Below are 17,991 nucleotides of genomic sequence, written 5' to 3' on the forward strand. Positions count from 1 at the left end.
ATATTAAAAATTGCTACATCTCTATAGAAATGCACAAAACCAAGGATGAAAACCTCCTAGAATGCATATAGGTCAATATAAAAGGAAAATGCAGGGGGTTGGACTAGAAGACCTCCTAGGTCCCTTCCAGCTCTATTCTGATTGATAAAAATCCTTTTCCCACATTCTATAGTTTTGATCCTGCTTTTCCAGTAAAGTGAGGGAGGGGACATCTTGAGAAATTCTGCTCATTTAGAGAAAGGAAATCAGAGAGAGTAGAAATTCAAATTTGATGCCTGTGCTTCCTGATTGCTTTTAAAGTGCTCTCTGCTGGGGAATGAAGATGTCTGTCTTATCCTTTGTCTAGGAAGATAGTGACTGATGCTTAGGCCGGATTCCAAAGACCAGATAGCAGGAACAGACTCCTGAATAAACATTCCTGATAGAAGCCTTTCCCTTCTCAATTGCATATTCATGTGCAAAATGTTTGAAGTTGCTGCAAGAAACAACCATTATCATGAAGCAGACAATATCAGCAAACATACCTCCCCTACCGCAGTGAGGAGATGAAAGCCAGAAGATTGTCTTGCCCAAGAAGTTTGTGAATGATTGAACTATCTCATGTTTGCTTTCTGCCTATTAATTCAGGGTTAAACTCCAGAGAGAAGCTGGATGAAAACTATACAATCCCAGTTCCTTGAAAATCTTGAATCCTTGGTTACTATACCCAGCAGCAGCCCTAGATCAGCTTTTCTCCAATTTAGTTGCTCCAATACAGTTATATTTCAAGTTATATAAGGTAAAAACACAAGTGGTAATCCCTCAGGCACTGCAATAACTGTAACATTATTTGCATGCTACACATTGTGTATTTGAGGTGCAGTTTTTTGAGTAAGAAGCAAACAGATTAAAAAACTTCACTGTTATAGAATGGTTGTCTGGATAGTTGAAATCCAGATGTGATATCCCTATTGCTTGGAACAATAGGGATATCACACTTGGAACCAGCAGTGGCTCTTCTCCCTATTTGTCATAAATTGCACAAAATATTTGAGATGGAGCTATGTCATGGCCTGTGAAAGGATTTAACATCTGTTTAACATGTTAAACTAATGTTTGTATCAACCACCTGATCATGCAGCTGTATCCCTGTCAAATTCTTTGTGAATATTTTCCCTCCACTGATGCACACTGGTAATTTTTCTAAAGAAGTTCATCAAGATGAAGTTTGCCTATAAGATTTTAAAAGATTCAAACTATGTCACAGGGAATACTATAAAAAAGAACAGCTGTGAGATTCAACTCTACAATCTTTTTTAAAAATGTTTCTGGATAGATTGGAGCTACACATCTTTATATCATTCCTGTCATCTGATTTAATTGAAGATATTATTGACAGTTACACTGAATCTGTTATACTGAATAATGAAATTATTATTATAGAAGCTAAAATGTAGATGTGGAAGTGAACACTTTTATCTCTTCCCACACAGATTGAATCCCTTCCCTACCTACAGCAGTTTGACAGTGCACAGCTAGGGGTGCAGTTGTGGGGAAAGGGGAAACACTGTATAAAAGAGTTCTTTTTAAAAAAAAGAAGTATAGATCATTTAGTTTATTTATAAAAAAAGGCAGGATAAAAAAAATAAAAAGAAATCTAGAAATTCCAATTTCTATTTGCACATTCTATTGTTTTCTGAATCTCAGTTCATATTACTACAAAGTATTAGTGATAGAAGAAGTAGACACACATTATGCTACTAAAATTTTGGGAAAATGAAACATATTCATATATACTTACTAGGAACAAATGGCTAAATTAGGAAAAATAAATCCTCTGGTTCTGCTATATAAATCTAACTAAATTCTATTTCACATTTAGCCAAATTCTTATATAAAAGGAAATGAGTAAAACCTCTGCACTGGATTACAAACTACAAAAACTGTTTTCTACACAAGAATTTTTTAACAGATTTGAACCATAAGACAATGCATTGTAAAAAAGATACAGCAATACAATGTAAACATACAGCTTCATAATACAATCTATATTTTAAAAAGAATTACAATTATATATGTACAGTACTGTAATGCTATAACCAATAGCAGTAATACTGAACAGATTAATGGAAATTAATAGTATTGAACAATTGTCAGTGTTAAGCACAGGATCAACACCAACTTTACCACCTATATAAATACTTTGATCTCAAAGTTTGAGAACATGACTTCATGTTGCCTAAACAACATTTAGGAACTTTGCCCATTTTTAGCTTTACCATTTCATGTAACGTTTTTGATCAAAACTAAAACTCTTACTGTATAAATATTTATTAGATATTTGATTGTTAAGACTTATATCAAGGACTTAATAAACTAAAACATCTAGAGGGCCTAAGGTTGTGCACCCATGAATTAAGATGCAAAACAGAATCTTTGAAAATAACACTTATCTGTAAACAGAAGACAATAAACATGTCACATTTTATCACTTTGTAATGGGGTCCAAGTGAAGTGGATGATGCTATAATATTATAACCCTTGTCAGAAAAGATAAGCTTTAGAAGTATCTCCTGATATATGGAGAAGCTCTAGGTGAACTTTCCCTCATAATGCAAATTTATGTTTGTTTATTTAGAAGTAAATCCTACAATGCAGGTATCTAATCTCAAAAACTGAACTATGGGCAAATGCATTTAAAAAACAAAAAAATTGTCCTATTTTCATTTTTCCATGCAAAGGAAGAGACTGGTCCAAGACATTTGTGTCTGAACAGAAAGTCATAACCTTTTTGTTTCTTCATGAAAAAGATAAATGACTATCCTTAAGGAGACTCCAAATATAATCCTCAGAGCGACACCTCACTCTACCAGGTTCATTAATGATAGTGGATCCTGCCACAATGTGAAGATCTTTTAGGGAAGCCTTCCATAATCTGGTCTCTTGTAGATTTTCTGAGCTGCAGGACAACAGGTGGTGTGGTTACTCTACAACCTCCCTGATAACTTAAAACATTAATACTAAGTTTATGTCTATGTTAACTAGCCATATTAACATAAAACGTCTACTATTTGTGGAGCAGAATACCACTATATTTATTTCTCTGACTAATTGAATAGTATCAATATTGGGACCAGCCCAGATTTTACTGTTTATTATTATAGCTTTCATTATGGCTTAAAGGAATATTTACACAAATGGAATTAAATGTCCCATAAGGAGGGATACTACCAAGTCTAGAGCCAGTTTAAAATATCAGGAGGACCAAAAAAGGGATTTCTTATTGCCTTTTCAAGATAGATTTAGAGAAAGAAGAGGAAGAAATAATAGGGGGTATCCCTGCCTTCCTTTTGAATGCAGGTCTGTCCATGTTTCTACATATAACTCAGACTAATACTGATGGTAACTAATTCCTGTGACAGATGTACTTTGTCTGCCATAGCAACAGAAATGCGTTCTTAAGAATCTACAAAAAGAGAGCTATGTACTTCTCTATGCCAGGGGAACAAAGATTTGAAATCTAGGTAACGCTACCTGGTAAAAAAGGGAGAAAGAAATTCTATGTGCCTGCTGTTTAAATGTGATGAGAGAAAAATTCTGTATTTTGCATAAATTAAGCAGGTTTGCACAATTGTTTTAATTTTATGTCACTGGTTACTGCATAGTTAGAGCAGTTTGACCAGCACCGGGTAAGGTAAATTGGCAGAGGACTGAAAACATACTGTGTTGCCTTTCCTGCTCCTGGAACTTTATGCACAGATTTACTATAAAATCTAGAAACTTTTCCCCCAGAAAGAACAATAAAAGCCAGGTATTTACACTATATTAATTCTAAAGCTGGTATCATGTTGCATCCATGCCATACTAATGCTGCCTGTTCTTTCATCACTTGGTCCTCCATAGCTTCTGACCCAGCATGCCAAAGAGTATTGCTCATGACAAATAGGGCCTAGAAGGTAGATGTGGGTGTCTGATGACTTGCAGAAAAGCCATGTAGACCATTGGGGCTCACAAGCAGTGTAAGATTATCCCTAAAACCTTAAGCAGAGATGGAGATGACCCAAGTATTAAAGGCCACTTTTCCAGCCTTTAAAAAGTTCATTTATCCCTCCAGATGAAAAGTTTACATTTTTTTAAAAAAATTAACAAAATTTAAGAGCTAATTGCTTTGAGACTGATTGTGACTCTAAGTTCCTTCATTATTATGGGAAAAATTCTTAATGATTCTATTTTATACCAGCACGATCCATATCCTGGATGCACAGTGCTACAAACTGCAAATTTCAGGTGGAATAATATTTTACACTTGCATACTTACCCGTGAATTTTACAGGCAAGTAACGCTTTTTTAAAATAATAGAGATGGATGGTATTGCCCCAAACATAATCATAGTATAATTCTATATTAAGAATTATTGGGCTGCTTGGAAAATACAATTATTTCATGTACAGGATTCGAGAATGATTTGGCAATGACCATTCTGAAGTATTTAAGTGCTTAAACAACTATAGTTCCTCCCCCCCAATTCCCCATCCCACAACACTGACTCAAATGATTAGGAACACTGGGCATGGTTAAGATTAGTGTGCTCAGTAAATATTTAGATTTTAGTGAAAATCACAAACTTCCTTCCCAGATAGCTCAATTTCCTCTACTAAGCAAAATCTGTTGTCTTCAGCTTAACTGTCCTTGTCTTAACAGCCTGGCAACATACCACAATAGCTGAGTCCAAGCTTTCTTGCTTAGGATGAGCTGTACTTGTTACTGGAGCGGAAATTGTCATATCCGTGGTCATTTGCTCTGAACTTTAAGCAAGACTGTTTCTCCTCCAGAGATAGCATGTCTTTGGAATGACACCAGCAACAAAGGCATGACTGTAAAGCAGAAGGATTCTTCATTAAAAGGGCTGTTTATATGTGTATTTATACATTTACCCAACTCTCTAAAATACAGAATCATTATTGCTGACTCTTTCACAGAAATCAGAACCCGAAAATTCCAAATATTCCCCCACCACCACCCTGTCTAGCTACAAGAGTCTTCATGACCATTTGATTATGAAAGAGAGATGATACATATTCTTTCCAGAATATTTTTACAGCTTTGTTTGAACTTTAACTTTAAACTTTGAACAGCAGCAGTCCTGACAGACACAGAAATCTTTCTGAGCTGTTGTGAGAGTTTTCACTTTCTCACAGCCTTAACACAGATAGCCTGTCCTACAATAGTAGTTAACCATGAACTCTACATTCCTGTGTCATTTTTGTGGGGCTCTCAATATACCATTATGGCACGCCTAAATGTTGCTGGAAAATAATTTTGGAGTCAGAAACATGGACATTTTCCTCTATATTTCAGTGATGTTATTATTTAATAATATACTCACTGCTCCTTTTGGGGATTAAATATTTATTTTATTTTATCTAATTCAATTTGTCCAACTCCTTAACACAAGTAAAAGAGATTTAACAATACTCTTCATATAAAAGAGAATATGGCCAACTAGAAGAACAAGATTAAGTTAAACTAAATGGGGCTCCACAGTCAGTCTACTCATAAGCCTGGGAGAACAGCCATGTTTTTAGTAAACTTGGGGGTGGGGGGAGAGAGTTATCATTTCTGAGGGCAGGTGCTGTAAATGCATGGGCATTTTGCTGTATTTTCAGACAAAGTGATAAGTTACCAATATTGATTATACTTGTGATGAAAGACAAAGTTGTTTCTTTATGTATTTCTTTTTCACTATATTTTTCTTTTTCTTTCATTTTTTCTTTTTCTTTTCTTTCTAATCCTTTTTATCCTTTTAATTTTTTTCCAGTTTGAATTAACTTTTATATGTAATATATAATACAATCTACCAAAATGATTAAGTATTTGCCCTGAAAAAAACAAAATTTTATGGTGTTGTATATTGAGAAAAACTATACCTTGTGTCTGTCAGTTTTGTACAACATTTTTGTATTTTCCATACAAACAGACTCATAATCAAAAAGGCATTATAAATGTGACTCTGAGCTTCTAAATCCTGATATTGTTCAGTTAGAAAAGGACTAGAGGGTATCATTTTGTCATGTTCAAGGTTAAATCATGTTTTCTGCTAGTAATTGTCAAAAGGCCTCAACCTCCTTTACAGAAAGCTACTTTCAGAATTGAATACTTCAATTTCCCTTGGCTTGCCCATATAACTATCTTGGTCTTTGTGCCAAATTTTGTCCATTAGGCAAGGAAACCACAAAACTCAATTATCCCAGTTTTCAGTTAAAATAATAAAGCCCATTGTCAATCAATAGCACAAAACACTGTAATCCATTTCATGCTTATTTCAATATTGTGGACAATATCCTGTAAACTACTGGGGATGGAAACATTCTAGGACTTTCCTTGTACTATGAATGAATAATTATTTAAACTTATAAGAGAACTTAAAGTTTCAATGTGTACTGGACATAGTGGACATACATTTGAATTCTGTAGATCTTAGGAAGCTTCTCATTTATTGTCTAAGGAACAGCAACTTTCCCCTATTGTTGCCTTCTATGATTCACTATTGCACTCTGGTGAATGATCCAGTTCTCTAGATTGCCTAATTGCAAAGAATATTTCTTCTGTAACAAAGCTTACTGTGACTGCTTGTCACTGAAAAATGGGCATTTTAAAAACAGAATTGAATTTCTTCCGCAAGAGGTTTCATCTGATGCCATTCAGCTTCATTTTTTAATAAGACTGGATAAACAAATCTTACCTTAAAGCAGTTTTTGAATCTTTTGCTCACCAAATAGAGAGCAATTGGGTTGATGCAGGAATTCAAAGATGCCATATTGATTCCAATGTAGTTCATCACCAGCAAAAAACTGTACCAAAAACCCCCCAAAGATTGAAGGTTTATTATAATAAGGATTACAAGATGACCAAAGCAATATAGTGTTGTCAGCTTTGGGGGAACAGGACTTTGAAGACCCCAATGCTCCCTTGACCATGAAACACAGTGAGTAAATTGTGACTGTTGTGAAAATAAAAAGAAGTAGGGAAGAGTCAAAATTGCTAAGACAATGGTTATGATCTTTTGCATGTACAGGCAAAACAGAAGGCTCTGTTAGGAATTGTTTCTTCGGGAAAGCAGCATCAGTAAATGAAAACAACTATCTTTTTAGCAATCATCTGATTGAACTCTACCTGTTTGGAAGAAAGCTGATTCCATTGTTAGTGAAAGTAAATTTATGTATCAATACGTAATCAGTTTATTAATGGGGAAGAAACACTTAGGGAAACTACTTTTCAGAAGATGCTATCTTAAGGGATCCAAAATGCATTCTTGCACTGAATAGGTAAGGGGATTCATAATTCCTAAAAGGTCTTAAAGCAGGGGTGTCAAACTCGCAACATCACGTGACGTATTGTGACTTTTTTTGCCATTGCCAGCAATGGGGTGGGCGCGGTTTCGCTATGATGCATCCGGCCCGGGGGCTGGCAGTTTGACACCCCTGTCTTAAAGTATTCAGTGGTCTTTAAGGAAATGGAAGAGAAGGGTTTCCCAATCTTTCATGCAAAAGCATATTTCCTTCCTACACTTATTGTCTTAACCTTATTTAAAAAGTTATATCCTGTAGTGTGATTGTTATTCAGGAATCAATTGCATCTGTGTTCTTTACATTATTGGCAAAATCTGACCACTAATACTGGAATGAAATAAGAATAAGTATATATGAGGTCCCAGATTGAGTAGCGAGCAATAGTATTTCATTTGAAGCATATATATCATGTCTTCTTTAGAAGAACAGATGGGAATTTAAAACCAGCTAGAACCACAAAAAAGCATCTCCTATAAGAAATGTGGGGATTGCACATGGAACTATTGATATTCAATATTTGTCCTGCTTTTTAAAGGATTTTCCTCTGATTTGAGAGGAAAGAATTTTTCTAAAGCCAGATTTTAACACAGAATTAATTCAACTTATTTTTGACAGAACTTCAGTCCCATTTGGAATCCTGCATGTTTTTACAGTAGTTTCATACAGCTGATAAGAGCACAAAATCTGGCTCTTCATAATCATTTCATGCTGTAGCAGTCTTACCTCAAAAGATCACACCTGTTTGGGCTGCGGGGATCATAGAGAGCAAACTTCAATATGCTACTGAGGTAAAGAGGCAGCCAGCACAAGGCAAAAACAACCACTAAGCAGAACACTGTTTTGGCTACTTCACGTCTCTGAAAGCAAAAAACAAAAACAAAACACAATTGGGAATTAAGATACGATAAAATAACCTTTATTTTTTACTGTGGGCACAAAGGCACACATCAAAAATGAAATTTAGTTGCCCACTCTCTAAGTGAAACACATACATGACACACATACATGATAAAGGTAAATAAATAATTGGGTATATTAATGGCTATTAATAGTTTCTAATTTGTTACAAAAACAGGTAGTCTTTGACTTACAACAGTTCATTTAGTGACTGTACAAAGTTACACCACCACTGATAAAAGTGACTTATGACCATTTTTCACACATACGACTATTGTGGCATTCCCAGGGTCATGTGATCAACATTTAGATGCTTGGCAACTGACTCATATTTATGACAATTGCAGTGTCCCAGGGTCATGTGATCCCCTTTTGCAACCTTCTGCAAGCAAAGTCAATGGGGAAGCCAGATTTGCTTAACAGTCCTGTTACTAAATTAACAACTGAAATGATTCATTTAACAAATGTGGCAAGAAAGGTCATAAAATGGGGCAAAATTCGCTTAACAAATGTCTCACTTAGCAACAGAAATTTTGGACTCAGCTGTGGTCGTAAGTTAAGGTCTACCTGTATGCTTAAGAATGAATACTGAAATCGCCCAAGGTTTGTTTTACCTTTTTAAAAAAATATATTTTATTGATTCTTTTACAAAAACAATCTTTAGTGCTTAGTAAACAGCGTGTTGTTTCATATATTTAAAAAACAAGTGATAATAATTAATTTTTATAATTCCATAATCAATATATTAATGATATATTTCCTTGATCTTCCAGTAGTATTCTCTTTTTGTCAAAATTAAACAAATATAGTTCTTAACACTTTCAATACCTACAAGGTTGGATATAAATATTTTTCTTGTGTTTGTACAAATAACAGTAACATCAGCATATAACATCTTTTCTGATCAGCTTATGTTTCAATTGTATTTGTAAAAGCCATCTTATTAAGTCACTATATGTCCTGTTTTCAAGATTCTTATTTAAGCTTAGTTTCCCCTCTGTATTCAACCCATTCTTATCAGTCATAATTTTCTCAAAGTTAATTACCTTTAAATATCCAAACTGTTCATTCACATACACCATCCCAATATTTTTACATTTCATGTATTATAAAAAGTACTATACTACTTGTATGTCTTATCCCTCTTAGTGTAGGGCCCCTTTATATCCATAATTTATCTATTCTTTTAACTATATTCAAACAAGTGTTTAATCGTGCAGTACTCCATCTGATAAGTTGCATCAAATCTCTTGAATCTAACTCTAATTCTCTTCTTTTGCCAAGTAGCTTTCCGAGTCAGTGTGTTCAGTTTGCCAGGGGATTCTTCCTGTATTTTTGTGAATGGTGTTGGGAATAGGAAAGACAAGTTAAGTAAAATGTGCATTTTTTTGTCTCTCAATCTCTAATGATTCTCCTGGCTACTCTTTAATCCATTTTGTTAGATCTTCTTTCTTATCTTCAAGTTTGTTTTGAAGCCCTGAAAAATAAAATATCTTTTACATTTCCATTGTTGTAGCAAAATCTTGCAAGTTTTCCTCTGTTTGTATTAAGCTGTGGTTCTCTTCATTTGTAGCTTCCCTCTTTGGATAACTGTCCTCTAGTTTGTGTTCTGTTATCTGATTTGTTTGTTCATTCTTTGTTGTCATTTTCTGAGAGTTTTTTAATTGTAGGTTTAGGTTTAAAATGTGCTCATATATGTCATCAAAGTTGTTTTTAATCTCATCATGATTTAAGCAATTGTCATTTGAATCTGTCGCAGCATTGCATACATTTCGTCCTGGAAAATATTTGCCTTGTCTTGAACTATTGCTCCTGCAGATCTCTGATGTTCTAGGCTGGGGCCTTCAGAGGGAAACATTTGGTGTGGTTTCCTGCTACTTTGAGATAGGTATGCAACATCCATTTTATCTCCCCCCTCCCGATAATCTTTCACCAATACCATAGTCTCTGTGATTAGCCTTGTCAAACCAGCCAATTTTAAAATACAAACAACCAAATCTTATTTATTTATTTATTTATTTATTTTTATTTTTATTCCATTTATATCTCGCGCTTCTCCGAAGACTCAGGGCGGCTTACAAGCTTAGCAGTAGCCTTCATTCTATGTATATGCCTGCTTATTAGGGCTTTCACACCCACACCCAAGCGGCATTATTACAAAGTCAGCTTAATTGCCCCCAACAATCTGGGTCCTCAAATAGTTCTAATATAGTTCTTATCTTTATATGTTTTTTATAATCCAATGTGTTTCCAATTGTCAAAGCACCACTAAAAGCAGTATTTTATAATGGTTCTTCTGTTCAGGGGTTTTACTATTATCAGCCAGCCAAAATTGCAGTCCAAAATGTATAACCACCTACGAGCTTTCCAATAAATTCCCCCCTAGAAGATTAGCCAAAAGTCAAGGTTTTTCTTTCTCTGCAAACAATTCTTGAGCTTAGAAATCACAGCTCAGTAAGTGTTTATAATCCCAGAAGGTTAGCAGTTTTTAAAACAAATAATAGTTCTCACTCTGTAGTAGGTGGCTCAGTGTATTTTCTTTCCTCTGTTCCCAGCTGTTTTCTATTTGGCTAGAAATCACTGAGGTTCAAAGGAACAAGTTGTTCTTTATTTCTGGGCATCTTGCCAATTTCTGAGTCAATGCAGCTGCTGTTTTATGCTCTAATCCTCCACTAGATGACAGGAGCTATTCATTTTCCAACTTTTAAAACAAAGAATAATTTTCTTGTAATTTCATCAATACTCTTTCAAATGTGGAATCTTAACAGTTTTCATAATTTTCAGATTTATCCAGACTGTAGTATTATTAACTTGATTTCAATATATTTCTATCCCCCATCGAAATTAAATCACTGCTTCCGTCTATGGAAGGGTGAGGATGTGATCCCCTCCCTCCTCACTTTCAGAGGGTTTTTTTTTTCCTCTTGAGGATCTTTTCCAGGAACTCAGTTACAAAACAGAAGAGAGATTGATATTCTCACCCAGTTCCAAGCACTCTGTTCACAGTTATTCTGGTTAGTGCTTTTGGGCTTTGGCTGCCAGTAGCTTGGGCTAGTCACCGAGGTGCAGCTAACCTTTCTCCTGTCAGTTTGGAGGGCTTCCCCTGGATCAAATGGATCAACCGCTGTCGTTCTGCGATCATCAGGGGCCCCCTCCTTTGTTGCCTCTCTGGTGCTACTTTAGACCCATTTAGGGTCCCCTGGCAGGGCGAAACCAGCCATGGGGTGCGGGGCCCTGCAATCCCTCAGCCATGTCACTACGATGCAAGACTGGAAGTCCTGTTTTACCATTTTTATATAACTCCTTGCAGTGTTCTCCCACATTTCAGTATGTAAAACAGGAGCTGACATGCATAGAACGTATCATGTCATTTCTGTCATTTAAACATGCCCATTCCAAATAACCAGATTTTCACATAATTTACCCTGGCAATTTTTCTATTCCATATACATCAGCATCCTGTCTATGGAATTGTTGTGATTCAGCGTCAGCCTGTGGTTTCGGTAGCTGAGTCGGACAATTCTGAAAAGAGGAGGAGGAGGGGTTTGGAGAGCCTTTGGTTGCAGAGGAACGTTCTGATGCACCGCAAAGCTCTCAGCCAGGCCCCTCCCATCTTGTTCCTCCTCAGACCCAGCTGTGTGAGCCTGAAAGATTGGAAGAAGACGATCCACAGCTGGCTTTGTTCAGGGACGCTCAAAGCAGGAGGCAGACTAGCAGAAGTGAACAAAGAAAAGCAATGAGGCACCTCGGGAGGAGGCAAAGAGAAGCCACGCCTTGAGACTGCTGTTTAAAAGGGGAATGTGTGGGAGGTGCTGATTGCTGAAGGCAACCGTTTGAAGAGCTTCTGATATAGTCTCGGTCTGTATTTGTTTAACTCTGTTTTGAACTGCTTCGTTTAGTTTTTGCAAATAAATTTGGTTGGCTTAATTCCAGCCTATTGAATATAAAAAAGGGGTTGTCCCTGACATTCCAACAGGGCCGGTCGTAGGCTGGAACAGAACAGGAATGCTACTTCCAAATTAATGGTAGGAAAAGCTACAGAAAGCAAATACAAAGGAACCATGGTGGTAGAAATTGGGGAACAGTTTCCCACTTTTTCCCTAACTCAATAGAAAATTATATTTGTTAATAGTTTTTTTTTAAAAAAAAACTTAAAGGTAAAGGTAAAGGTTCCCCCGCACATGCGTGCTGGTCGTTTCCGACTCTAGGGGCCAGTGCTCATCTCCGTTTCAAAGCTGAAGAGCCAGCGCTTGTCCGAGGACGTCTCCGTGGTCATGTGGCCGGCATGACTAGATGCCAAAGGCGCACGGAACGCTGTTACCTTCCCACCGGAGTGGTCCCTATTTTTCTACTTGCATTTTTACGTGCTTTCAAACTGCTAGGTGGGCAGAAGCTGGGACGAGTAACAGGCGCTCACTCTGTTACGCAGCACTCGGGATTTGATCCGCCAAACTGCCGACCTTCTGATCGACAAGCTCAGTGTCCTAACCCACTGAGCCACTGCGTCCCTTCTTAAAAAACTTACTTAATGCAATTCTAATCAGCAAAAAAAAAATTAATTGTAACTGCTACCCGCTGGGTAGACTTTCTGCAATTCCAGGCTTCACCAGAATACTTTGGTGATATATAATTACTATTGGGCACTATGGGGGCTGTGCAAATCCATTGAAAGATTTTTCACAAAATGTATTTGCATAGATGCACAAAGGACTATGTAGCCTTTAAACAGGAGAAGGCTCTGCATCCTTAGGATTTGCACAATTGTTCTCAAGCTTGTCTTCAGCTTCCTAGTTATGTGGCTAATCTCATAATGACTTGGCTTGGCTTTGCCTGGTCTTTCCAGCAGCAGTGATTCCTTTAAGTATGCCCACTATCATAGACAGACAGCTTTTAAAGCAGCAGATAAGCGGGGAAGGTGTGGGGATGGTTCTTTTTAACCCTTTGAGAGGACATGCTACGCTTCTACTAAGATACATCGCAGATGTCTTATTCAAGTATTTTGTACTTTGTATAGCTCTAGGACATAAATAATAAGTAACTCAGCAATTGTCACCATTTTGTCATTTGTAGGTTGGAACACACATCCCATCTCTCCCAGATTTCAGGAGGGTATGGGATCTTATCTGTGATCATTCCAGAGCTACAACTTTTTTTCTATCTTGCATCTTCCATTTCTAAAGACAAGGCAGTTGGCCTAGATAAGAAAAGTGCATTACATCTAGCAAAACAAAGCTGTTATGCCACTAAATTCTCCACTGAAAGCAAAGAAACTGTCCCTCAACTTTTTTTTTTACTATCTTCTTTGTCCACTCTTGCCATATTTTTAATTTTCATACCTTACCTCTGTAAAACAAGCCTGTTTATTTGTACTATCATAGAAAATGGCAATGGTTCTACAGGAAATTTGGGAAGAAAAGGTCATTTAAAATGTACTTCATTAAAGTTTTAATTTTAATTTTGTTAAAACTGTACCCATGAAACCAATATTACACACCTTTCAAATAAGACACAGATTTCATTTCTGCTTTTACCTGTTTCAGATGGTCATTTAATGCAATCTGCATCCCACTCTTCTTTCTTAACATCTCACAGGTCATCAGAGTATAGAAAAGAGCAGTGATTAACAGCGGCAAACAGAAATAAAAGCTAAAAATCCACCAGTCTTTAGCTACCTGGTAAAACTGAGAGAAGGGAGAGAGGGGAGAGGAAAAAATCAGAATGGTTAAGACATTGTTTTGTAATTGGCAGTAAAGGATACATGCAAATTAGCAATTGACGAAAGACTGAATGTCAAGGGATCAGTGCTAGGAAGAAAAGTAGATCTATTAATAAAATGTGGCTCCATAAACTTGTTGGAAACTCAAAGCAACAATGGGGTCCAATCATCCTGGAGGAAGTTTTCACCCTGATGTAGAAGTAGAATCCTTCTTATTTCTGCAATCATTTCCTATTGGAATTCTGTCAACTTCTTTCCACTAGTCTTTCCATTTCCTGATCCAGGGCCATAAGGTCAAATCAGTAATAGAGTAACAGCTAGAAAGGGCCTTTGAGGTCTTCTAGTCCAACCCCCTGCTCAAGCAGTAGACTCTATATCATTTCAGACAAGTGGCCATCCAGTCTCTTCTTAAAAGCTTCTGGTGATGGGAGAACCCACAACTTCTGAAGGCAAGCTGTTCCACTAATTAATTCCTGCCTGAGCAGGGGGTTGGACTAGAAGACCTCAAAGGTCCCTTCCAACTCTATTTTTGTTATTGTTATATGTCACATTGCTCAGTTTGTATCTGGGGAGTTTATCTTTGGGGTTCATAAGCTTCTGCCTTAGCCTATTCTTGGGTGTACGTGTACATGTATGTTGTGTTGGTTGAAAATCCTCCTGAGCTTTTCGGATATCCCTGCCACGTATGGAATAACAACATCGCTACGTTTGTTGTTCTCTGTCTGTAATGGAGGAGCTCTTGTTGGGTCTTATTTTGGATTTTATAAAGGCCAAATTAGGATAATCACAAGTTCTGACGGATTCCTTGATGTGTTTTGGTTCTTTTTCTTTACCCTCTTTAAACCCAAGAATATCAGAAGAATTGGGTTAGTTTTAACAAAGTAAACAAATTGGATTTTATATTTTCAAGACAAAATTTTAAGATTAAAAAAAGAGTTATGCTTAATATTTTTAAAAACCACAATTTCTCTTATTTACTCATATACATGGAATTAATGTATTATTATATGTCTAATGTCTCTGAATCCCTTCAGACATTTTTCTTATTTGAATGGAAGAATATAAACATTTTAAATAAATAAATTCAGTTCAGGCAATGAGGACTACATGTTTTCGATTTGATTCCAAAAAGGTGACTTAAAGCACATGGAACTCCAAATGTAGCATATACCTCCAACTATTTTTTTTATTAAAAAGTTTTACAATACATTTTTAAATACAAAAAACTCCCTCCTCCCCCTCCCCTCTCCTCAACCCTCCCCTCCCCCCTCCCAGACTTCCCAGAGCTGAATACAGGGTATAGTGATATAAACATAAGCTAAAATATGCTAACAACAAAAGTAAAACATTAAATTATATCGCACTTTAACTCTCCATAGTACCTCCAACTATTTTAAACAGTCAAGTCTTCTTCCAGGACTAGTCAAAATAACTTATGTGCAATTAAATCCTAAACACTACACAGCACTAATATTTAATTACAGAAATAGATGGATTGCATATTACCTTCATAAAAGATGATTCTTGGTGGGGCTTAAGTAAACAAGTAGACAACATCTGCCCTTTGTATGAAATAGTAACAATATCAAAGCCTATAGCTTCAGGAATAGCTAAAACAAGGGACAAAACCCAGATCAAAATAATTTCAATTGCTGTCCATTTTGGTACCCCAATTCCTTTGATACGGCTCCATGAAGCAACAGCTCGATACCTAAATATAAAAAAGAGATGCTGGTCAGATTAGGCAGAGCCATGCTTAATGTAGTGCTCTGCGGATATTTTACACCAGAAATACTATAATTCTGGGCCATTGATTAAACTATATGTGGTAGATAAATAGTAAAACAGATCATTTGGGAAGAACCATCAGTTAGAAGATGTATCTCTTCAGAGGTTGGTGAATTCCCACTCCATGAACAATGTATGCACAATGGTGAAAAATGACAGCAGATGGAATTCAGAAATATCTGTAGAGTGGCAGACTGCCTGCTGCTCATGCTGGTATAGGCTATAGTATATTGGGGTAATATTTTGTTCTTTTTGACCGATATGAAGGGACCATCAATTTTTGGTTGTTTCTCTTTTTATCTAGGTTTAACTTTACCATGTCACAATGCAACCAACATATAAAAACCCTTGGGGTGTTTACTATGCCAGGGTTGTGCTCAGGTACAGTATGAGAAGAGGTAATATTACACAGGAAAGAACTATACTTTATTCTCCATTCATGGAATTTTCAACTTCCACTACTGCCGAAGTAGCAGAAGAATATCCTATGACTGCAGCAGTAGCTGAAGAAGGCACAGTGCTTTGAGAAAGCCATTAAAGTAATTTTATTAATCCAGGCTGTCCATTGTTAAAACCTAGCAGGCTTTGAGGAATTCCTTTATCTATCCTGATGTTCCCTTTATTTCCATCTCTGTAACTGGGGTGATCAGAGAGCTCAGGCATGGCCATGAAGGCCATAAACCCTGGGAATTATATACTGATGGCTTGGAAGGGAATCAAACTGGGTCCAAAATATGGAACACTAAAATCAGGATATATTTCATGCCCAACATAAGATGCACCATAAAAATATCATCTCTGTGATTAACTGTTCTCTGGAAGTTTTTATCACATAGATTGGTTTGTGCTTAAATTGTAAGCCGCCCTGAGTCTTCGGAGAAGGGCGGGATATAAATGGGATTAAAATAAATAAATAAAAATTGTTGTCAGTAGACTGAGATGAGCAACATCCCCTCTGACATGCTCCCTACTATTTTGGGGTGGGACCAGTGGTGGGATTCAGCCGTTTCACACCACTTGGGCAGAACCGGTAGCTAATTTTTTGTTGCTCAGGCCCAGAATGGACTTCCGGAAGCTGCATCCACACAGAAAACCGGTTGTTCACATATTTGAATCCCACCACTGGGTGGGATATGACAACTTCCCAGATTGTTGGGGGCAATAAGCTGACTTTGTAATAATGCCGCTTGGGGGGTGTGTGTGAAAGCCCTAACAAGCAGGCATATACATAGAATGAAGGCTACTGCTAAGCTTGTAAGCCACCCTGAGTCTTCGGAGAAGGGCGGGATATAAATGTAATAAAAATAAAAAAAAATAAACTTCCAGTTTGCCGGTGGTGCTCCAATTAGCAAAAGCTTTTCAAATCTCATCAGAGGGCAATCAAGTCTTTCCTTGGCAGCAGTGCTATAATTGGCAAGAAATACTTTTATTTTTAAAAATGGTTGAAATTACTTAAATAGATAGTAACATTAATCTCCAAGTCTAACAGTCCAAAGTAACAGTATAAATATTTATGTAATAGTTAGTGAAATAAATGGAAGGGAAGAATGCACTACCAATATTTTCCATACTGCTTTTATTTATGTTTTATTAATAGTTTTTTAATCTTCTATTTACTTTTAGGATCTTTATTTTTGTGTGACTTCTATTTAAATAATTTTCAAAGTTTATTTTTCCAAACAAACAGCATTTGTAGAAAGGTACTGAATCTTCAGGGAGAAAATGGGAAGATTAGGAAGTCTATAAATATTCCATTCTCATGTTTGTTACTTCTTCTACTTAATACTGAGGATTATCTCTTCCTTTTTAAATTCCATTTATTTCTTAAGGTCCCTTTTTTGGTGTGCATCTACATATCTTCTGTCTAATATTTCACTTATAATACTCATATCATTTAAAAAAGACAAAAAGAATGTTTTCTCACCTATCAATACTGAGAGCACATAAACTTAACACTATGATGCCGACAGATGTCTTTTGAAAGAAGGGAAATAATTTACACAATTCAACTCCAAAAGGCCATTTTGCTGCGTGAAGCTGTGGAGAGAAAAAGATATGGTTTGTGTGGTAAGCATTCCAAACTTTAGAATAGAAAGAAACATATGCTAAGCTAATCTTACACAAAAGAATTGCCAATTCTTCAACCCTCCCTTCAAATAAGCGGTAAGCAAGCCCAGGGGTGTTTTTAAAAAAACACTGAAAAAAGAAACAGACTAAAAGAAAAGAGTTTTCAAAGTACTTGGGGGACACCTAGTGGCTAA

The 17,991-nt window shown here is 36.4% G+C and overlaps 1 protein-coding gene across 2 annotated transcripts in view; it reads right to left on the reverse strand.

Moving 5' to 3' along the window:
* EDNRB (endothelin receptor type B) overlaps nucleotides 1-17,991 on the reverse strand; it is a gene marked incomplete at its 5' end in the record, with an annotated part of 157,947 nt that overhangs the window by 124,810 nt on the left and 15,146 nt on the right. The window contains 6 exons of one of the 2 annotated variants that reach the window (XR_014492402.1): nucleotides 4,018-4,854; nucleotides 6,723-6,831; nucleotides 8,053-8,186; nucleotides 13,758-13,907; nucleotides 15,449-15,653; nucleotides 17,655-17,767. Coding sequence is in view for 1 of the 2 variants with exons in the window: in XM_083361707.1 (XP_083217833.1) it covers nucleotides 4,723-4,854; nucleotides 6,723-6,831; nucleotides 8,053-8,186; nucleotides 13,758-13,907; nucleotides 15,449-15,653; nucleotides 17,655-17,767 (843 nt within the window). Of the gene's footprint in view, nucleotides 1-3,784; nucleotides 4,855-6,722; nucleotides 6,832-8,052; nucleotides 8,187-13,757; nucleotides 13,908-15,448; nucleotides 15,654-17,654; nucleotides 17,768-17,991 lie in introns of those variants that run through there. The other variant, XM_083361707.1, reaches the window with a different exon arrangement.

The sequence above is a fragment of the Vipera ursinii genome (genome assembly GCF_947247035.1).
Source record: "Vipera ursinii genome assembly, chromosome: 4".
Classification (NCBI taxonomy): Eukaryota; Metazoa; Chordata; class Lepidosauria; order Squamata; family Viperidae; genus Vipera; species Vipera ursinii.